General features: G+C 40.5%; 1 protein-coding gene across 1 annotated transcript in view; it reads left to right on the top strand.

Moving 5' to 3' along the window:
• LOC111657652 (dolichyl-diphosphooligosaccharide--protein glycosyltransferase subunit STT3B) overlaps window positions 1-21748 on the top strand; it is a 77828-nt gene extending 56080 nt beyond the window's left edge. The window contains exons 5-16 of the mRNA XM_087175037.1: window positions 542-641; window positions 2192-2290; window positions 4239-4385; window positions 7998-8046; window positions 8722-8876; window positions 10497-10708; window positions 12344-12531; window positions 13339-13510; window positions 14096-14269; window positions 15491-15604; window positions 17899-18105; window positions 19668-21748. Coding sequence (XP_087031163.1) covers window positions 542-641; window positions 2192-2290; window positions 4239-4385; window positions 7998-8046; window positions 8722-8876; window positions 10497-10708; window positions 12344-12531; window positions 13339-13510; window positions 14096-14269; window positions 15491-15604; window positions 17899-18105; window positions 19668-19742 — 1692 coding nt within the window. The 3' untranslated portion in view covers window positions 19743-21748. The remainder of the gene's footprint in view (window positions 1-541; window positions 642-2191; window positions 2291-4238; window positions 4386-7997; window positions 8047-8721; window positions 8877-10496; window positions 10709-12343; window positions 12532-13338; window positions 13511-14095; window positions 14270-15490; window positions 15605-17898; window positions 18106-19667) is intronic.
• The last annotated feature ends 131 nt before the right edge of the window (window positions 21749-21879 follow it).

The following is a 21879-nucleotide window of genomic DNA, read 5'->3' as shown; positions in this document are numbered from 1 at the left end:
TTTTTTTATATGATATACTTTATTTCCTCACAAGTTTCCATCAGTAGCTGTGGCTCACTGGGTGTGATGTGCGTCCTCTCCATTTTTGCGTCAGGAAATCTGTGATCAACCTCGTGGTCTGTTAAAGAAAGCTGTGAACGCGCATTTATCCAAGTTAATTACACTTGGCTTCACCTAGTTGCACCTCCTCATCCTGGTTTGGCCAGTGTGAAACGTATAAAGCCAGGATGCATTGACGAGACTCGGTCAAGCCTTGCTTTTTCTGTAATCCTGGATTTCTGATGGCTGCTTTTGTAAAATAGCCCCCCAGTGTCTTCCAACTGGACTGGGTTTCGATAAGCTCCCTTCACCAGGGAAAATCACACATTTGCTGCAAAGCTAATGTGAAGAATTTTACCAGGACAACAACCCCCGCTCGGCAGGGTTAGCTCATTTGATACAGAACAACAAATTGAAGAATCATTGATCATATATGACCTTTCAGTTCTTTGTAAATGAAGAATAATGTCCATTTGTACGTATGTGTTTGTGTGTGTTCTAGGTGTCGGCGTGGGGTGGCTATGTGTTCATAATCAACCTGATTCCTCTGCATGTGTTTGTGCTGCTGCTGATGCAACGCTACAGCAGAAGAGTCTACATCGGTAAGATACACACACACACACACACACACACACACACACACACACACACACAAACACACACACACAAAAAGGCACAAGCAATTAAACCAGTCAATTTTTAGTGTGTGACGTGATGTTTAAAACTCCCCCACAAACAGTAGCTGACATGGAAAGTGTTTTCAGATCTGTTCCCATTAGAATAGAAATGTTTGCAGTAAACAGAGAAAACGCCAGTCCTCCTCATGTGACTCCCAACACTGTTGCCCAAGTATTTGACCCTGAAACAAGCTCAAATGCCCAGTCACGCCTGTGCTCATCTCTCACCTCCATAAGCATTCCATCATCAGCAGTGCAGACATCCGCACACCCACACACCACTTAACAGTAAACGCAGCCACCTGTTACCTTATCCTCGTTTTTATCCTCAGAGCGCTGGTGAAGAGGATAGGCTTGTTACTCCACAGAGCACCCCAGCTTCAGAGAGCACGTGGCAGCTCCGGCGCATTACCCGTTGGCTCAGAAAACTCGCGCTCAATCCTTCAGACCCTCCACCATCCACACACATCCGTCGTCAGCTTAGCCCTGAGCTCACAACAGGCACTCCTGTTGTGGTCAAGATAAATGATGCCGTGTCAAGTATCATTTACATATGATTATATGTTGTATTCAGTGTAACTGCAAAGCAGAGTCTTTGAGAGCTTTGAAAATGAATTATGGCCTCTTCACAGTGAGAAGGCTTTTACCTACCTCTGCTCTATCTCCAAACGGTTCTTCAACAATGACCACTAGGCGATACAGAGCTGTTAGACGAAGTGGAAAATTTCCTTCCGCCTTCGCTGTTCCTCAAGGATATCTGCAGCCTGAACGTCATCCAGCAACCTCTTGCACCTTTGGGTAGCAAACGAGAGATGGAGAAATATATTTGTAGACATATTCTGTTGACAGAAAAGACATTACATCTTCAAGCACTTCCTATACTTGTCACCTTCCCTCCTCTCTTCACCTTCCAGCTCTTCTTTTCAGAGCCAGGTGTCTCTCAGTCACAACGCAGGAACATACAGAGAAAAAAGAAAATCCTAGTTTAATAAAAATGCCTCGCAGTCTATGTTCCCTCACAATTCTTCTTTTTCTGTCTTGAGTCAATAGCAGATGTGTGAGAAAGAGATTGCTGAGGGCGGTCACAACTACTTCAAAAACGAAGCGCACTCTTCAGGAAGAGTATGAAATCTTAATTAAGCTGGTGCGTCTGCGAATCGGTTCCCCCAGCTACAAAGGTGGGAGTTGCACTGTTCTCAGCACCGTCGTCTCACTCCAGGCCTCCCCGCCACACTGCGCCGAGCCAGCTCCCATTTTCTCAGTAAATGACATTGGATTAGGTATTTTGTATTTACTCCCTCTGAGGTGCAACAGTGAAAATCAATAGACTTTAAATACCACTTTTGCGGTTGATTTCCCATAGAGAGACCAAAACCTGAGTGGTGGAAAGGAACAGAGGGTTTTCAGTAGAGCAATAGTTTATTTTGATTGTTTGATTTTTTATCTGGTTTGGTGTGTCTCTTGTCTCTTCACAGCATACAGCACTTTCTACATTGTGGGTCTCGTACTGTCAATGCAGATCCCTTTCGTCGGCTTCCAGCCAATCAGGACCAGTGAGCACATGGCTGCTGCCGGTAAGTCCCACCCTCCTCTATCTCCTGGAGTGTCTGAGTCTTTCAGCTTATTGTTTTTTGTTTTGGTTTATTCTCACCGCGCTCATCAATGTTTTCTCACTGTGCGTTAGCTGCCGTGCACCAACTGGCAGACAAAGTAAGCAACTGGTTGGTGAACAATCCTGTATTTAGCAGCTAAATTGCCAAATACTTTCCTCAAGAGTAAGAGCGTGAACATTGAACTTGCATTCTTCAAGTGACCAGAAACACGACTCCAAATGAATGCTAATGTCGTATGTACTCAATGTCTAGACAGGCCGCTGTTTGCTAACACATCAAATCATCTTAGTTAGGTGATAATATGTCAGTGTTGTGTTCACAGCGTGTTAAACTACACACAACTGGCCAGAAAAACTAAAACACAGACTTATCATGAATTCCTTCAATTACAGTTAAATTGTTTGTATGAAAAATCCTATTTGAAGTTACATGAAGTAACTGAGCGAACCGTGTGTCTGGGTTTTTCTACAAAGAAAAACAAGATACAATGCATAGCATCTATTTCCAACCTGCCATGACCCTGCCAACAAATTTATGCCACAAAACACAGGGGGAAAGGGTTCAGGCTGACAACAGTAGTTCATGTATTAAAGGTGTGACTTTACTTAAGCTTTGTTATCCAAAGCACCTTACAGTGCCGAGGATGCACACACTTTAGGATTGCTTGGCTGCAGCAGGGATTGAATCCCCTTGTGCTGACACCGTTAGTCATGCTTTGTCTGAAGATGAACACAGGACCTTCCTGGAGTACTTGCCCAATAGAAATAAGTAAGCAGCTTCACATGCCATCCATATGGGTTAAGCACTTAAAGTACTTTTCATTTTTGGCTTGTGGAGAGTTTATTAAAGCTTGTTCAGTTTCGCCTCTCAGGAGTGGGCCCATCTGCTGCCTGACAGCATGGAAGGGTGCGCATGTATGTGCACGACTCTTGTGTTCATTTACATCCAGATTGGGAGAGGACTTGGCAGCTTCAGGAAGCTGAGTGGAACCTTTTTTGAGAATTCTCTTTACACTGCTGAAGACTACATTGAAGCGCCCTGTTTTTCCGGGTGTCTACAGCACAAACAGCATTATGAGAGGCTTTGAAGAACGCACTACCAAAAATCATCTCTGCCTCTCTCTGTTTTTGGCTCCCCTCTCTCTCTATCTCTCAAAGAGCGAGTGTGTTTTTATGTCGCCAGGGTAGCAGCTGTTCAGAACATCTGTTGGTAGCATTCGGGGAGCTCAGTGGGAGACAGGAAGAGAGTGACAGAGCCATGGACCTGTCGGTACCGTTGTGATATCAGCCCCCGAGGCAGGCAGGCAGGCAGGGTGGCATAGAGTGACAAGCGTGTTAGCGCCAGGGTGGCTCTTGAGGAGTCAGGCTGGGGCTTAACCTTGGAAATGGGTAAAACCTGCTGTGAGCGGTGCAGTGACGGGTGAGCTGAGGAGTCGGGTGATTTCACACAAGGTTTGAAAAGGACAGGAGGTGATGAAACAGGGGAACCAGGCCTCTTTTCAATTTTTTAGATCAAATTCACCATGCAAACAAAGAGAGGCACTGGAGAAAACGGCACTGAAAAAGTGACAGAGCAATGGAACGGAGGAAAGACGTGTGACCAAAGGGGCTGCAAAAAGAAAGACAAGGCGAGGGAAAGAGAACGGCTTATTTACACAAATCTGTCTCATGCATTTGAAATATGTTGTCCCGCAGTATTTGTCTTTCACATCTGAATGAACAGCCAAAGGGGCTATCGCAAACTGCTTTGTTGAGAATCCTGCCAAACTGACAACGGCACTTCTTAGCCACGAAAACCCACTTGGTACCCTGCAGGAGGCAGGATGAATCAGGCCCTCCTCAGATATTCTGTGTGAGTTCCTTTTGTATGTTTGCTCATTCTTTTGCTTCTCACTGTGGCTTTTTCTCAGGTGTGTTTGCACTTCTCCAAGCCTATGCCTTCCTGCAGTACCTGAAGGACAGGCTTACCAGACAGGAGTTTCAGACGCTTTTCTTCCTCGGAGTCTCTCTGGCTGCCGGCGTGGTCTTCCTCACCGTGATCTATCTCACATACACAGGTCTGTATGTCCTGCTCACATGTAGGCAGTGTTTATAAACCATTTCATTTAGTGTCTTGTGTTTTGTCCTTGAGAGTGTAGTAAATACATTTTGTTGATTTGTTGATCATCTAAAAATTGATTAGAACAATAATTAATTATTTATTTCAGTCAGTTATTAAGCAAAAATGTTCCAAATATTCTCTGGTTCCAGCTTCTCAAATTTAAGGTGAAACACAGCAGGCAAACACATCATTTTTTCATGCACTGGTCAATTTTGAGATTTTGTGCTTTTTTTGCTCCCATCACGTTTTCCTTCAGACTAGTGGGAAGAAAATGAGAGAAATACAAATCTATAATACTGCACTTTGTCGGATTGCGTCATTGTAGAGCACTTTCTCTCGCATGTTATTGGATCTGAACATGGTCATTTCCTTTATATTAGATATTGTTTCTGCAAATGCTGGTTTCCAAAAAAAATGCATGCTTTCTATACTCTGATATATGAACAAACCCCTTTGCAAAAACCTTCATTCATAGCCGGATTTATACAACATTTCCTTCTAAAAACATGGACAAACTTTTCTGATTTATGGCAAAAAAACATCTTAATGTTCTTAATGTTTCCTGACACTGTTTAAGCTACGTTAATTGAAAATACAACCATAAAAATAACCATTATTTGCCCACTGCTAGTAAGTAATTAGCATCACTTGCAGCAAGTAAAACAGCATATGTATGAGACACTGTCGTGTGGTAAAGTTGAGTGGCCCAGTGATACATTGTCAGATCATCTTCCAATCATAATGTGTGAATATTTAAACAGAACTACTGCCAACAAAAACTGTTAAACCCAAATCTAGTCTGTCCTGGATTTTTATCTTGGTCTTCTTACTGTAGGATCATGGGCTAATAAGAGTGTTATACTCCAATAATAAAATAGGTGATGGTAATATCTAACCCCCATCTGTTTGTTTGTTTATTAGCAAAATATGTAAAAAATTATCCTGAATTTGACTGAGATTTGCTGGACAAATAGCCATTTGTGCAAGGATCAGTTGACTGGATTTTGATGGTGATCCAGACCTGGGATTTCAGCCATTTTAGATTTTGTTTTCTTCTTTTTGCCAAAAGTTAGTTTGTTTAAACACTATCCTGTAATGGCCTGACCACCAGTCCTCCCCCAGTGGGCTGCTAATCAGTGCTTGGTTTGTCAGAAGATTAAACCTGGAAGGGGAATGATAAACAAATACAAACAAACAGCTCTGTAAGTTTGAGAACTGTCGAGTGTTTGTGGAGGATCGTGCTCTGTCGAGGGTTTTTTTTTTTTCTTTTTTTGACTAGCCTGGTTGAACCCTGATGTGCACCACCAGCTGGTTGATCTTTGTCCTTGTTTATGTTTTTCTCCATTATCTTCAGCTCTGCCTGGGCTTGTGGCCACAGTGGATGCCTCAGGGTTTCAGGACTTTCAGATGTTGCCTCTTTGCTATTTCTTAATTTTATTTGTTTCCTGTTTAAGTGACAAATTGACAAATTCAGCATCTCGACTTATTTAAAGGACACACGCTCTTATAGCACCAAGTGATGGAAAACACAAAGCAAAAACTCCTTTAACTCCTTTCCACAGCATTACACTGGCTTCGCTTCACTTATCTAGTGGTGTATTAACTCAGACTGGTCCCAAGAAAGCTAATACAGTTTTCTGTGTAAGAAGGGAGCTCATTTATCCCCTTAGGTAGTGTGTGCAATCCTTTTCCGCAGTCTGTAATGAGCCTTAATAAAGTATGTGGCTGTTTTTACCTGACATCATATATTGGTTTTCTCGCCCTGATCACTGTGGCAGATTATTTACTGGCCTTAAACAAAAATCTGACATTCTGTCGCTCTGCATTATGTAAACACTGCAGCCAGGCCTTTTGCCCAAGGCAAAGAGATGGTGGCACATTACATCTACAGAAATATTGGCGTCCTTATATTGGTCGCCTGCCTGCCTGCTTTAGAACTGACTGGCCACTCATGTTGATGCAGACGTCTGGTCTGTTGGGTATACTGGCTTTAGCTGGATGCCCGATAAACTTTGTGATCTGTCAGCCATCTGAATGGAGCAGTGGGAGTCAGCGACTGTTTGGTGATAAGCCAGTTTTTGTAGCAAGTCTTTGCAAGCCCTGCTCTCGTCTGTCAGAGTTTTTCATCTCATAAAAATCTCTGCAACAGAAGAGTAGCCTGGTGGGTTTCCTCAGTATCTTGAACACAGAGCCAAGTATTGATCGGTTAAATCAGTGTCATCCTTTAAATCACCTCTCAAAATATATCCTTCAACTCACTTTTGCTGCTTTTCCACTTCTTTCTCTCGCCTGCTTTGTTCAGTGCTCTGTAAATTCTTATGGTAAAAGTGCTCTTTTTTTTTTTTTTTTTTTGCGATGGTGATTATGTCATCATATTAAACACATTTTTCAATATCTCTTGACATGGTACATCTGTATATGTTGCGGAAAACGCGTCACAAAATTTAAAATATGGAGCTGAGGCTTTTGTTTGTGTTGTCTGTGAATGTGTGTGACTGGCTGAGAGCCCCAAGGCAACAGTTCAGAGCCGAAATGTATTCCAGATCAAAGCTTAACCAACGTAAGACATTTGTATGCGAACATAAAATGCCCTGTGCGGTCTAATTTGCAGCTTAAATGGTTTTAGTTACATTTATAAACAAGTCAATTTCAGTAATTAAGTACCATCAATAGAATACATTTTCAGCATTGACACAGTCTCCTCTGAGGTTTTTATTGGGTTTGAACCACAGTGGGCAGATAGTTCAGCTTTATACAGTTTAGTCACAGGGCTTCACTTGAATGTTCTTAAAGACCCAGAGAACCTATTTTCTCTGTCAAGTTCTTAGCATAGAGAACTGCTGTGTGCCTATCAGAGTTTAGCAACATTCAGTCAGAAAGTCATGGTGGCTGAGGGGTTTGCTGATGTTGGCAGCTCTGTCACAAATATCTGATCAAACCACATCCTGATGAAGCAGATTAGTTGTTTTTGACTCTTAGAGCCATCCTCTACTGAATATATTCAGCGTTTCTCACTAAAACACACAACCAGAGCATTACACTATAGGGATTCTAGTGTTCAGAAACTCCACAGTGTACTTTTTTAAAACTCTTAATAAATAGAATATTTTTTCATCTTTTATCTTGCTTGTGTATTTAGTCATGAATATTTATTGTTGTAGAGAAATACCATAAGCTCAGAAACCAATTTTCAGGGGCTTTAAATAACTGGATGGAAATTTCAATTTAGTTTCACACAGTGAACAGTTAGACTGTACTGTAGACATCCATTACATTGTCTTCAGGCAATCTCTGCTACACATTTTTCCTGGCCTGTGGGTCAGATAGTATTTGACGTTTTATTTATTCAAAGCTGCACAGTTGGGCTGAGTTTGCCGTATAAATAATGACACTTTGTTGTAGCAAAGGACACCCAAATGAAAGTATTTTAAAGTTGTTTTTACTATAACTAACCTTTATCATTGCTTGTCTTTACCTATCAGCTCGTCATGTATTCCAAAGCTCAAATGGAAAGCATAAGAAATCCACTATAGTATACTTCTTCACTGATTGTGTTTTCTTTCTCTAGGATACATCGCTCCATGGAGTGGTCGTTTCTACTCTCTCTGGGACACGGGGTAAGCTCCACTGACCTTCACACTCTCACTGTCAATGGAACACTTGTTCAATCGAATGCATGTGTGTGTCTTCTAAGACAGCTATAGCCTCCCTCCTCTGCACTATCCCAGAGGGGAAAACAGTACAACACAGGCTCTGTTCTGAACTATTGTGTTACTTCCAAATAGCACCAGGCACCCTGTGTTCTCCAAATGCACTGCAACGTGTTGGTATTTCAGCACACCCAATCAATTCTCCCACCATTTGCTGACTGAGGCAGTATGGGATGTTTTTTTTGTTTTTTTTTCTTCTTTCCTTTGGAGGCTGATACTAATTCCTTAATGTGCTGTGTGTTTTCTTTTCCAGCTGTAATCACAAAACGCTTAAGAGAGAACTATTTAAAATTATATAGAAATTTCTGTGTAAAAGCACATAATGAATAAAGAGGGAAGACGCACATCAGAAACCAGCAGGAAAAAAAAGGAAAACTACTCATCAGTAATGCTAAATTTGTTCATATTTTACCATAAGCATGCTGGGGAGGTAAATTATCTTTTTTTCTCATAATTCTGTGAGTTAATCAGGAGGATCTATTGTATAATTTGTCTCAACACTCCCAACGCGCTCAACCCATCACGAATTACATCCTGTCTGTCTCTCCCTCCTCCCCCCAACCTCCCTCCCTCCATCCCCAGCTATGCAAAGATCCACATCCCCATCATAGCGTCGGTGTCGGAGCACCAGCCGACGACATGGGTCTCCTTCTTCTTTGACCTCCACATCCTGGTCTGCACCTTCCCAGCAGGCCTCTGGTTCTGCATCAAGAACATCAACGATGAACGAGTGTTTGGTAGGAACATTTTATCAAATTTTTTTTTTTTTTTTTTTAGGATCTCATCAGTGTAACTCAAGACAGAAAGAGAGGACACTCAATATTAAGTATGCTACAAAAAGCTGGATAATGCACCAATCCTATAGGTTTGCATTATGCCCCCCTATTTTGATTATCTGAACTTATGTTTCTCAGAAATCATGTTTTCATCCATGCCAGCAGCATGCAATTAGGGATGGCAAGGTCATCCGTTGTCAGTCCATCTGTCAGCCCACCACTTTGGTCTAGACTAAAATATCAATATGTATTTTTCCATGAAATTTTGTCATTGGCATTAATGTTCCCCAGTGGATGTTGGGATGGAGTGGAGGGATGGCTCTAAATACTACAATACCCATGAGCCTCAGCCGCCGTTGAAACGCGAAGCATGAATCGGAGAGGTTACATTTGTGAACACAGTGTGTCGTATTTGTTGTATTCATCCAAAATTTACCTAAAATAAATTAGTTGAAGCTGCAGATTGTTAGTATCAGTTTCCTCAATTTTTGCTTCCACCATCATTTAGTGTCACACATCACAGAATTTTATGCTCTGATTGGATATTTCATACATAAATGCACATTGAGAGTCACCTTGAGAACATCCCACCTCAGGTGTTTTATGCACACAGGGTTGTGCATTCAACTTTTTTTATTCATTTATTTATTTTTTTTATCGAAGAACCAGATATTTTCTTTCATAGCTTATCATTTCTTATGCTGATTCATGTTTCATGTCTATCCAACTGTCAGCCACCCGACTTTCAGTCTGTGGAGAGAGTGCATGAGATTTTTGCTTCTAGAACAGGAGTTTTCTGAAATAGCTGCTGCTGCCTCACAACTCTTTTGTGCCATTCATCGTTTGTCAGATTAATAAGTATAGCCCTTTAATCACTAATCTATCTGCTGTTACAGTCATGTATCTGCTTTGTTAACAGCAAGCTATAATAAACATACATGCTTTGTAATATGTATCTAAACAGTCAATATAAAAAAAACCAAAAAACATGGCCAGACAAAGTGTAGTGATCAGGAGTCTTGCCTGGTGATCTGAATGCATGCCTCCTGGTTCATGACTGATTCTCACCTGGACGGTTTCGTCTCTGCCTCCAGCAGTGTGATGTACTCGCAGCTTTTAAACAGCCTCAAAGAAAAACATGGAGTAGGAATGAACGTCTTCACAAAACCACTGGGTAGCAATATGACAAACCCAGATCAAGGGCAGAGAACCTTTGAGCCGTCAGCAGCCTGTTCCTGCCTCAGTCTGGATTCAGCTAATTATCGCTATCGATTAGCCATGCACCTGTTGAGCCGGGTCGGCGCTTCTCAAGGACAGAGAGCAGCCAGCACTCTCTCCATTTAGGGTTTTGAGTTGTGGCACATCTAACATAGACTGATTATGCAGCATTACTCTGCCAACTCAATTTCTCTTTTTCACGTCTTCTTTATCTCCTTTTCACACTCTCTGTCTCATTTCCTGTGTCCCCTTCACTTTCACACCTCTTTCTCCTCATCCGACCTTTGTCTTCTTTGTTTCCACTCTCTCATTCTCTACTCCCACCTCTCTCACCCACCGCCACGTTTTTCTTCTTCCCTCCAGTGGCCCTGTACGCCATCAGTGCAGTCTATTTTGCCGGCGTGATGGTGCGTCTGATGCTGACACTGACGCCGGTGGTGTGCATGCTGTCAGCCGTGGCCTTCGCCAGCGTCTTTGAGCATTACATGGGAGACGACACAAAGAGGGAGAAACCCCCTGCTGAAGACAGCAGTGATGAAGATGACAAGAGGAATTCTGGGAATCTCTATGACAAGGTCAAGATGGAATCATTATGATACTGTATTGATGTCTTTGAGGCAATTGTCTTTTCACTGACTGTCCTGTGACAGGTCATATCTCACGATTCTTAGATTTTTACTTCCAAAAATTTTAAAATTCAATACAAAAAAACCCCAGAAAAAGTGAAAAAGTGTCATAAAACAACAGTCACTGAGATGTTTTGCTTAGTTACTGTTGTTACACACTTTTATAGCACCCTTTGGGGTTTGGATTTATCAGTCAGCCGTTTGTTAGCTTCCCTCCTCACTCACCACCAGTTTGGGTAAACTGTGATTCAACTGTGATTCATCTGCAACTGTTTGATGCTGTTGCCATGATTTTTAGCTGTCTCACTTTGTTAGAGTTTTCCACTGACTGCTGTATTCACTGTTGAGCCACTCTGTGGTTTTCTTTTACACCAGTCCATATTATAATTCCTCTCCTCTGAAGGTGTTGCTGAAATGTTCGTGTGCCTATGAAACACATTTTGTAAAATCAAAAATGAAATGTGTTGTTTTTGAAGACAGCGTCGTTGCTATTGTGTTTAAGATGAGTGTGTTTGTTGCACACCCTTGCTTCACTGGCAGGAAAAAAAATGCAGTAATGCACTTTTGATATGCTTGAAGACTTAATACATGCTGCCCATGCATTTTAAACAACCTGAAAAGTAAAGCAGAGCTGTAGAGAAGAAAGAAATAGAGAACACTTGAAGATGATAGAAACACAGCAGGTTTCGAAACATGAGGCTCTGCAGATGTTTTGAGGTGTGAGAGTCATTCAGTGTTTCTTCAGGCCTCTGGAACACTAGCAATGTTTTTTGGAAAAACACTGAATGTAAACAACAATAAAACGTAGCTGTGTAGTTGGTCCATGCAAACAGTGTATCTCATAAATTGTTCCCTTATGGGTTGACTGATTTATCCTACTGCTTAAGCTAAATAAATATTTTAGAAACATGCTGGATTAGCCCAAAAAAAAAAATACAATGTCACAAATCAGAAAATGCAGGGCTGTTTTAGCTCCTTAAAAGTTGACATTTTGGAGATGCTTGATCTTCACAGAATGTTGGCATTATAATGTTTGACATGAAAGCTTCACAGGGTGCATTTACGACACACGCTCAACCTATAATTCAACATGTATTTGTTAAAGTGCCTTGTTCAGTAGCTACTTCGTTATATAGTTAAATTGTATTTACATTTCAGAGTCAGACCAACAGGAGCAATTTCAGCGATCTATTCAGTTTCTCACATTTTCTTACAGACTTCAAATGCTATCTCGTCTCATTAACATCTATTATTGCTCACTTCCAGCCACAGTGTCAATTTCAGAGGAAGTAATTAGAGACGCTGTTTAAAGAATCACATTCATAATGTGCACTTCTGATCCTCACCAGAGTTTTCGTTTTCTTTGCAATTCCCTGCAGCTGCAGTAAAATAATATTAACTCATCACCGGGTTCATCTCACAATCCTCAGTGATACATCTTCAGACAGCACAGAAAGCTTAAAGACGCTCTCTGATACTTTGTTCAATTAGTTCATTCAATAATTTATTCCACGCAATAATTCATATTTCTGGAATCCTTCAGACTTTGCCCTCCATCATAAGAGTGTCTGTCTCCCCCTGCAGGCTGGAAAGGTGCGCAAGCATGTGTCAGAGCAGGAGAAAGCAGAGGAAGGTTTGGGTCCAAACATTAAGTCCATAGTCACCATGTTGATGTTGATGCTGCTGATGATGTTCGCCGTCCACTGCACCTGGGTCACCAGCAACGCCTACTCCAGTCCCAGTGTGGTGCTCGCCTCGTACAACCACGACGGGTACGAATTATACACGTGCACGCACACACGCGCACACACACACTTCAGTTGTAATGCGTTGATGGATTTTATATAGCCACAAAGAGTAGGGAAAACTCTCAAGTAATAGGTCTTAATGCAGAGGGATGGCGTGCTCCACCTTGCATGTGAATTAGCACAAATGCATGTGTATGTATGCAGAAACACACAGAGCAGCAGGATAGAGGGAGGACATGTATATTTCATAAGAGGTTTGTGGAAATATTGATAAGTGCACCTATAAGCTTTAATGTGATTGCTTAACTTAGTGTTTCTAGGTCACAGAAAACATCTGTGGACCATCGCTGAATTTACAAAAAGCTGATATATTATTCTCTCTGAGAGTCTTTACAGGCATAATTATTCTCTTTAAGCATTAGGCAGGAAATATTGAAGGCCATGACTAAATGGTAGACGCAAGTTCTCATACATATATTAATGATACCTCTGCAGTTGTCAGACAATGGTTTAGCCGTGCTACTGGGTGCAGCATGGCTGTCACTCTTCTCTCGCACATATACACTCCCACACACACAGACATAATATGATTACCATACCTACAGTTAATTGGTTGCCTGGCTTTATGTCTGCTCCCGCTGCTGGAGGTAAATTTAGGACATAAATGTTCAAAGCGTGAGGTGTTTTTTAACCCTCAGTTTATTATGCACAGATGCTCTATTTTCAGCTGCTGTTGCCCTTCTGATTCAAAGTCTTAACTGAAATATTAATAGCCTCCGCAGCCATATGCCTGTCGACAGTGTTACCTGTCAACCTTATTTTCCTTGTTAGGACGCGTAACATCCTGGATGACTTCAGGGAGGCTTACTACTGGTTGCGACAGAACACAGACGAGCATGCCCGCGTCATGTCGTGGTGGGACTACGGTTACCAGATTGCCGGCATGGCCAACAGGACCACGCTCGTAGATAACAACACATGGAACAACAGTCATATAGCACTGGTGAGCCATTTGCCTGTCACTTGTCTGACTTATTCTGTTTCTAGTCTTCATCTCTGTGCTGTCTTCCTGTTGTGCACTTTGGATGCAGGCATAGACGGGGAAACAAATGATTTCTTCTAGCAGCCGCTGCATGATTAGCAAGCTCTTCAGTGAATTTTTTATGTAATTGCTACATTGTATAAAACCTCTCCCTCCAACAAGCCAGATAATCTTGTTTGCTTAAACTTTTCCCATTGAATTTACACTGTAGGGGGATTTCAGTTAATTGCTGTCAGTTTCTATGGGTTTGATTTTTTTATTTTTTTTATTTCTCTCTCTCTCTCTGCTGCCAAATGTAGAGAAATGTTTTTGTCTTTTAGTTAAGTCTGTTAAAGCCCTCTAGCTTTCTTCTCTCTCGCTTTCTACCTGCCGCCTGTTGTCTCTTCAGCACCTGTCCATGGGAAATGTAATTACAGAAAATGCATGATGGATCTCTCTTTAATAATTCCTGTTTTTGTGCCACTTCTGTGTTGAAGCACCCTGCTTTGTGAAACCGAAGAAACCCCAATTAAAGTGTGACTTGTCATTCTTCATTGCTGTTTTCAGGTGGGGAAAGCCATGTCATCCAATGAGAGTGCAGCCTATAAAATCATGAGGTCGCTAGATGTGGACTACGTGTTGATCATTTTCGGAGGAGTGATCGGCTACTCAGGGGACGATATAAACAAGTTCCTGTGGATGGTGAGGATAGCGGAAGGAGAGCACCCGAAGGATATCAGGGTGAGTGTGAGACAGGAAACTAGTCCTGAAAAAAGCTAACTAGCCTAGCTTAGATTTCCTTTAGATTGTTTCTGATTATGTTTTTCTTTTTTGGGAATATTCATCTTAAAAATACATTAAAAATAAGGTGTTACAACTTAAATAGATGTTATACATATTGGCTGAGCAACCTTCACAGTTCAGACCCTCTTCTTTTCAACTTCACTTTTCCTTTAGTTACTGCTGTCTACCTGTGTAAGGCAGAGTACCTGACATGAAGCTCTTCCTCAGCACATGAATGCACCACACATCACTGCAAGAATCAGCCCCAAAAACACATTCATTAGGTTTACATGCATTCAAGTAATCAAACTATACAGGGAAATCAAAATGCATAGGCAACAGCAAAATTAATTTACATGTGCTATAGTAACCAGATTTCTCCTCTACTCTGACCTTATTTTGGAAGCAATATGCTGCTTACAGTGAAGTGCTCATCAGTGGAAACCAACGTATTTAGACTTCCAAAGGCTACTACTTTGCGTTGGTTCAGTTTTAGCTGGACTGAATAATCAGAAGTAAAAAGGATGTTAGAAACCCAGTCAACCGTATTCATGGCCAAGAAATCTGTCTCCTCTAGAAGGAATATATTTGGGGAAACCATGTTTCTCTAATCCCCCAACCCCAAATACAGAACTGAGTTTCTTGATTACGTGACATTTTAGAAATCCGCTTACTGGAGCAAGCTGACTGTAACCCGGGTACTTAATACTGTAGTTCAAAGGTTTGAGAAATGCGCTTAGTCGCTTTCTTGATAGCACTCTGTTTGGCAAATATGAGGACACAGCTAGCAGATTGTTAGCTTAGCTTAGCAAAAAGACAAAAACGGGCAAAAACACCTTGTCTGGCACCAGAGTTAGCAAAATCCACATACAAGCACCTCTAAAGTCCACTAATTAACATCTTGTGAATTTCCTTTAAGTGCATAGAGACACACTGAAAACAGCAGTCAATTATTGTTTGTTTCAGGGATGTGCTGTAAATGGTATTGTTTAACATTTAATGTAGTAATTGTCATTTTCTGAGAACAGGTTTATGTGAACACAGTAGCTTTGATTAATGAAATTGATACAATTCATTTATTTTCATGGACCTGTCCTTTCTGAACCCTATCTGTTAGTGTGAAATTGAATACCTGTCTCTCATTTTCTTGACCTCATTTTCCCTCTTTGTCTTCCTCAGGAGAGTGACTACTTCACCCCACAAGGAGAGTTCAGGGTGGACAAGGCCGGTTCACCAACTCTGCTCAACTGTCTCATGTACAAGATGTCCTATTATCGATTTGGTGAAATGCAGGTGAGGAGAGGAGAAGTTCTAAGTAAAGACTGTTTTCACTCTCTGGCCACGTAACATTGCAAAAAACCAAGTCCTAAATCATTTTTTCCATCTTTGTGAGGTGAAGTCAGGGCTGGAGTGAAACTTCTGAATTTTAAGAGATTTTCCAGGGTTATGATCCACTTACAAATAATAAGTTCCAGCTCTGTGCCATTTTCAGAAAGTAACAAGCAGCTGCCTTCACCAAAGAAGTAAAAAAAATACTACTACTATATTTCATGAAGCTTTACCAAAGAATAGCAAGCAGCTGCCATCACCAAAGGTATAAACCTTCTTGCTAGTGTATCTTAAAAGCAGAGGTGGCTGACAGGCAGACAGAACAGGTTTTAAGGAGATGCCTTGGGGATCTCTTGATGTTTGGAGAGTGGCGTTTTGGAGGAAAAAGAGGACGAAGGAGGAATCTGAAGGATTGGCAGAAGCTTTGAAATGTGCCACGGCCACTTCTGGCAGGTAGGAGCAGAGATGAGAGGGATCCTTCTTGCCAGGTGCTTCCATCCCTGCTGTAGATGTGGCCCGGCCAACAGCTCGGCTGAGATGGGAGAATCAATGCAGCCGCCATCCGCAGTCAGACAGCCAAAGCTCTATGCAGCTCACAGAGATGTTCCGGTGGAAAGAGATGGAGAGACTGAGGCACAGTAGGAGACAGAGGATAGGATGCAGTGAGCCCATTGAGGGAAGAGAGAAAGTAGATTAGGTTTATGGAAACGGGATGTGACAAGGGGAAATAAGGCTTAGAGGACATCAGGAAAAGACAATAAGAAGAGTGGGGTGGAAGAGTACAGGATAGTTGAAGATGCAGTTTATAGCAGCAAGAGATTAAAGGATAATACTGAAAATGCATAATACAGTACAGAGTGGAGAGGATATAATGAATAGAATCAATGCATGGTCCCAAAACAGTCACATTTATCTCCTTTTCATAACATTTAAATGAAAAGTTGAAAAGCACAATATATATGTGTCAAGAGACTAAACTTTTGTGGCTAATAATAATCTAATATTTCATCCTCTGTGTCCTCTGAAGCAGCCTGAAGGCGTACAGGATTTACTGTATATAGGGACGTGGTACACAAAGGGAGAGTGAAAATAAGGTCTGAAAAAGAAAGAAGGAAACAGGAGAAAAATACAATAGAGGAAAGGTAGACGGAGAGTGTCGCTTTTAGAACCGAGGTAACAAGGGCAAATCAAATGTGAGAAGGACACAGTAACAGGAGCAGAGGCTGGATGGGGAGCAGTCAAGGGCTTTTTCAGCAGAATAATAGGAACAAGAGGCTGTAAGTGGCTCCTACAAAGTGTGATGTAATATTTGCTAAAGGGCAGACACTACGCCATCATCAAAGTGCTATCAAACATTTTGTTTTTCTTTTATACTTATATTTAAATTATGTTTGTCCTTGTTTTTATCTGTTAAGTGCTAATGTTTAAATTAATAAAACAGCTGTGGGCTGGGACAAAATGAAAAAGAAGTTGCATTTCTTCATAGTCTTCATAAGACTATTGTCTCATCATGTAGCACAAGTTTCCCCCTTTTCTAAGTTTTTCTTTAAACGAATAGTTAAACTTTTTGCTTTCTTATCTAACTCATGGTAAGAGGCAGTGTTTCCCAGAATGTCAAACTATTACAGGGTATCTGCAGGTCTTGAAGTCTTAAAAGCCTTGAATTTAGAACTTAAAGGTTTTCTCCTTAAAAGGCCTCAGAGGGTATTAAAAAGTCTTACATTTATTTTACAAGTCTTCTCTCTAGACTGCTGTTTTGACTGTTTTGTTCATACATCAGTCTGAAACTCAAAGCTACTTTGTTTACTATCGTATATGAACAAAAAACGCAGCATTTTCATTTAGTAGCTAAAAGCAGAAAATGTCTCAGTTTTTCGTGATGACTGAAATGTTTAATCGATTATCAAAATAGTTGCAGATTCTCTTTCAGTGGACTAATCCATTTGATGACTTATCATTGCAGCTCTAAAAAGAATGAATTATTTTTAATTGGTTAATCCATCCATTCATTCTGCTGCTTATCCAGTCCTAGGCCACATTCAGTTAATTAATTATGTACTTCAAGCATACTTTAGCCAGTATCATCGTTAAGCAGGTATTAAATTGCAGTCTATGTACTTTTGAAAAGACTTTAAATTTAATTTTGTGAAACCCTGTATTTCTTTAAACCAAAAAGCTGTTTGCATGTGTCATTTTTGACCGAGACACACCACTAGCTGCCAGCAAATTAATGAAATGACGACCTTCCCCTGTCCCAGCTGGACTTCCGGACACCACCTGGCTTCGATCGCACACGCAACGCTGAGATCGGCAACAAGGACATCAAGTTCAAGCACCTGGAGGAGGCGTTCACCTCGGAGCACTGGCTGGTCAGGATCTACAAGGTGAAGAACCTGGACAACAGAGAGCCTCTGGACCACAAGCTTCGCAGTGTAGTGCCCAAGCAGAAGTACACCTCCAAAAAGGTAACAGGAAAGATTTCGTTATAAAGAGGTCGGTCCTTTCAGTGATAGATGTCACATCACAGTGCATTGATTTTTGCCTTCCGGTTTTAAACATTTTTTTTTTTTTTAATAGTTACGCCACCAAAAAACAGCCATCTCTACTGGTTTGTCTGACTCTGACTGCAAATTGGATAGTGTGTTTAAAGAGCAATTTAACACCCTGTTTTCATTTGAACTTGTCCCGTTCACAAGAAGCATCTTTTTCACTTGCCAACATGGAAAGCAGTGACAGTGACTCGAGTTGAGCTTCCCCAAGTCTCCATGGGACATCTTTGAAGAGTTACTTATTTTAGCTTAGATTAACATACTATATGCTCCCCACACTGCTGACAGCTGATTTATGTATGTATATGTAAAGGGTTGGATGTGTGTGTGGGTGGGATAAGTGACACTGCTTTGTAATAGAAGCACATTCATCCACGTCATAGATTTTTCACTTTTTTGGTTCTGAGGACAAAATTTCTGGATTTTCTGTTGGAAAAGGCAAAAAAACAACAACAACAAAAAAAACATCTGTTATAACAAACACTACCGGCTGGAACCTGTGAAATAAAGTGACTATATATAACCGACTAATTCATATGGAGAGTTAAGTTACTCTTTATGAATATTTCCAATACTAAACAACTCTCCAATTTAAGTTTTAAAAAACGATGTTGTGTATAATGTGTACTTATTGATTGTTGTCACCCTTTAAAATCAGTCGTAATCATTTATAGCAATGTCACGATGCCAGAACTTTTGTAGTCGGTGACATTACCTATGAAATTTGATGCCAGCTGCTGCAATTTACAAAAATAACAGTAACAATTCAGGACATTAACATTTGACAACATGTTGTTGATATAAAGTTTAACAACTGAAACTCACTCGCACAGAATTCTGTGTAAAGACCCGGATGTCTGTCTTTGAACTGCTTAGATAAGTTTGAGGTGTTTCCTCCTTTCATTTGAAATGCTCTGTGGCATTGTTTGCATCCTGGCTTTTGGTCATCTATGACTTGTCCCTGATGATCCGCATCAAATACAAAATATCTCCACACACGCTGTGTTTTTTTTTTGTTTTTTTTTCCTTAAAGTCGCAGCAGACCTGTTGCTGTACCCGCACTTGCTGTTGCCATTCTGCCTGTTGTTGTTATTGTTTACTGCACTTATATTCTTCTTCTCTTCAAGTTTGATGTCAGACTAAGACGCTTGTAGGGGGTATTGTATTACACTCTTAAGTCCCAGAAGAATCACATCTCCAGTACCTACGGCACCTACAGTACAATATCTTGTTTTTCTGCATTACTCCCACTGTGCTGTAGAAAAACAAATACTGTCACATATTCAGAATTTTGGCATCAAGTATTGGTTCTCGTGACATCTTTCATCATTTATCATGGTTATCAGATCACAGGAATGAGTTCTGTTTCATATACACATCAATTATGTCCAATTATACCTCGTCGATTCTGGATCAAACTATCTCAGTTACAGAATGTTTTGTAAATAGATTTTTTTTTCCCCCCTCTGTCTGAGCAGACCGCCAAGAGGAAGCGAGGACACATCAGGAACAAGCTCGTCCTGAGGAAAGGCAAGAAACTACAAAAGAAATAATGATGATGATGATGATGAACTCTTCTAGGAAAACAAACAAATAAATGCGAAGAAACCTCTAACAACCAATGAAGAAGAACACAGGGGCCATTTGGTCTCAAGCGCTTCTCATTAGGGCGCTCCCATGTGTTGAGGAAGTTGAAGTGTCGTATCTGGCTAGCTCCAGAACTATTGTCCGTTTTATCCTGAGGACCGCTGTCTTGCTTTTTTTTTTCTCTTGTTTTTGTTTTTCTGTTGTTTGTTTATTTTTTTAATTTGTACTTGAATGTGTGGCAAGGTATAGGGCTGCTCTACTTGGTTTGGCGTCTGTTAATTTTTGTGGTACTTTTATTAACTGCTTATCAGTACGGGGGTTGGGTGAAGGGGAAACGAGAGAAGACTAGGAACATTTGCACCAAAGACCCATCGACCTTGCTCCATGGCACATGCGAACTTATTACTGAGAGTGAGGAAGTGCAGGAGTGAAAGCTGAGGACTTTGTTCCTGACACGTGTACAGAGGACAGTATGCGGTATGGAGGAACGTTACCATCTAGGCACAGCCCATCTGTAATATTAACCTTTTTATCATCATCATCATCATTTACATCTGCCTGGCTCCCTGACCCTTATTTTTCAACAAATTCTTTAAGAAAAATTGGCCTAATATGTAAATATGTTATGTAAAGAAAATGTCTAAAAGGATGGTAATATATTGGACAATGGTGTGGTGATTTTTAAATATGCAGTTTTTGTTCTTCTCTTAATTTCATTATGTGATTGTTTTTGGAGGGGTTTTTGTTTCTTTTTGTTTGTTTTTGTTTTGTATGACAACAAATAGAACAGTGAATGCAATAATTCTTGTACAGAGGGGCTTGAGATTTTGTTGAAAGAATGAATGTGAATTTTTACAAAGTTCCCCCCTCCCCCCTTTTTCATGAATTGCATAGATTGTATATTTCTGCTGCTAGGATTTTAAAGACGGAAGCAAGCAACTGTGTGTAAAAAGTAGTGATAATAAATTAGGCGGAGGGAGCTCTCTAGTTCAGTGAGCAAAGCCTAGTGCCTCATCGCTGGTCATCATCACCTCGTTCATTTGTGATAGTCTACCTTGTTAACGTGTTGTTTAGCTCATTATGTATCAATGGGGCGGGTTGGGTGCTTCGACCAGACTGATGCAGTGGAAACTGGAAATTTTCAAGATGTCTGGAAATAGACAATGGTGAACTGTGAAGAGGGGTAGTTGTACTGAAATTAGAGAAGACATGTTAACTGAAGTCAGGAAAGGTAAGAACTTCCATCACTGTCTGAAACTTAAGGATACTCTCGAGCTGTGTCCCAATTCCATACTGCATACAAGTCTTAGGTAGTGAGTATGTAGCTTATTCACACTGTAGAATTAACCGCTGTTCTCTAAATAAGTCAGTGAGCATTAGTACTTCAACTAGCTGTTATTATACATGTCAAAAAAAATAACAAAAATGTCCAGAAGTTTCCCAGAGCCCAATGTGATGTATTTCAAAATTGTCTTGGTGATGTACAAAAACAAAACATATTTAATTCATAAACAGATAAACAACAAATCTAAAAAGTAAAATAATAAACAGCTATTCTCAAATATGTCTGTAAGTGTGCGGGTGACAAACAAGTATTTTCATTATCATTCATAATCCGCCAATTATTTTCTCAATTAATTGATTATGTTTTTGTCTATAAAATGTCATAAAACCAAAAAAAAAAAAGCCTGTAACAGTTTCACAGGTGACGTCAGTAAATGTTTTGTTTTGCCTGATGGACTGATAGATGGTCCAAAACAGAAAAATATACAGTTTAGAATGAGAGAAAAGGCCTTTCCATTTGAGGAGCTGCAACAGACAAGTATTTGGCATTGAAAAATGACTCAAACAATTAATAGATTAATTAATTGATCATCTGCTTTGTTAAAGTACCTCAGAATCAGTTCAATATTTGGTGCATAGTGTATACTTTAGTAATATTAGTTTATAGTAGAGCTGCAGCTAACAGTTATTTTTGTTTTTAATTGTTTGGAGCGTAAAATGTCAGAAAATACTTTTAGAAAATGCCTTTCACAGTTTCCAAGTCCAAGATGACATATTGTAATTGTTTTTTTTGTCCAACCCACAGACCAACCACCCCCC

This window comes from Seriola lalandi, unplaced genomic scaffold (genome assembly GCF_002814215.2).
Source record: "Seriola lalandi dorsalis isolate HSWRI2012SDOR001 ecotype SW California unplaced genomic scaffold, Sedor1 jcf7180002054408, whole genome shotgun sequence".
In the NCBI taxonomy this organism is placed as follows: Eukaryota; Metazoa; Chordata; class Actinopteri; order Carangiformes; family Carangidae; genus Seriola; species Seriola lalandi.
This window is presented reverse-complemented; position numbering and strand designations above follow the sequence as displayed.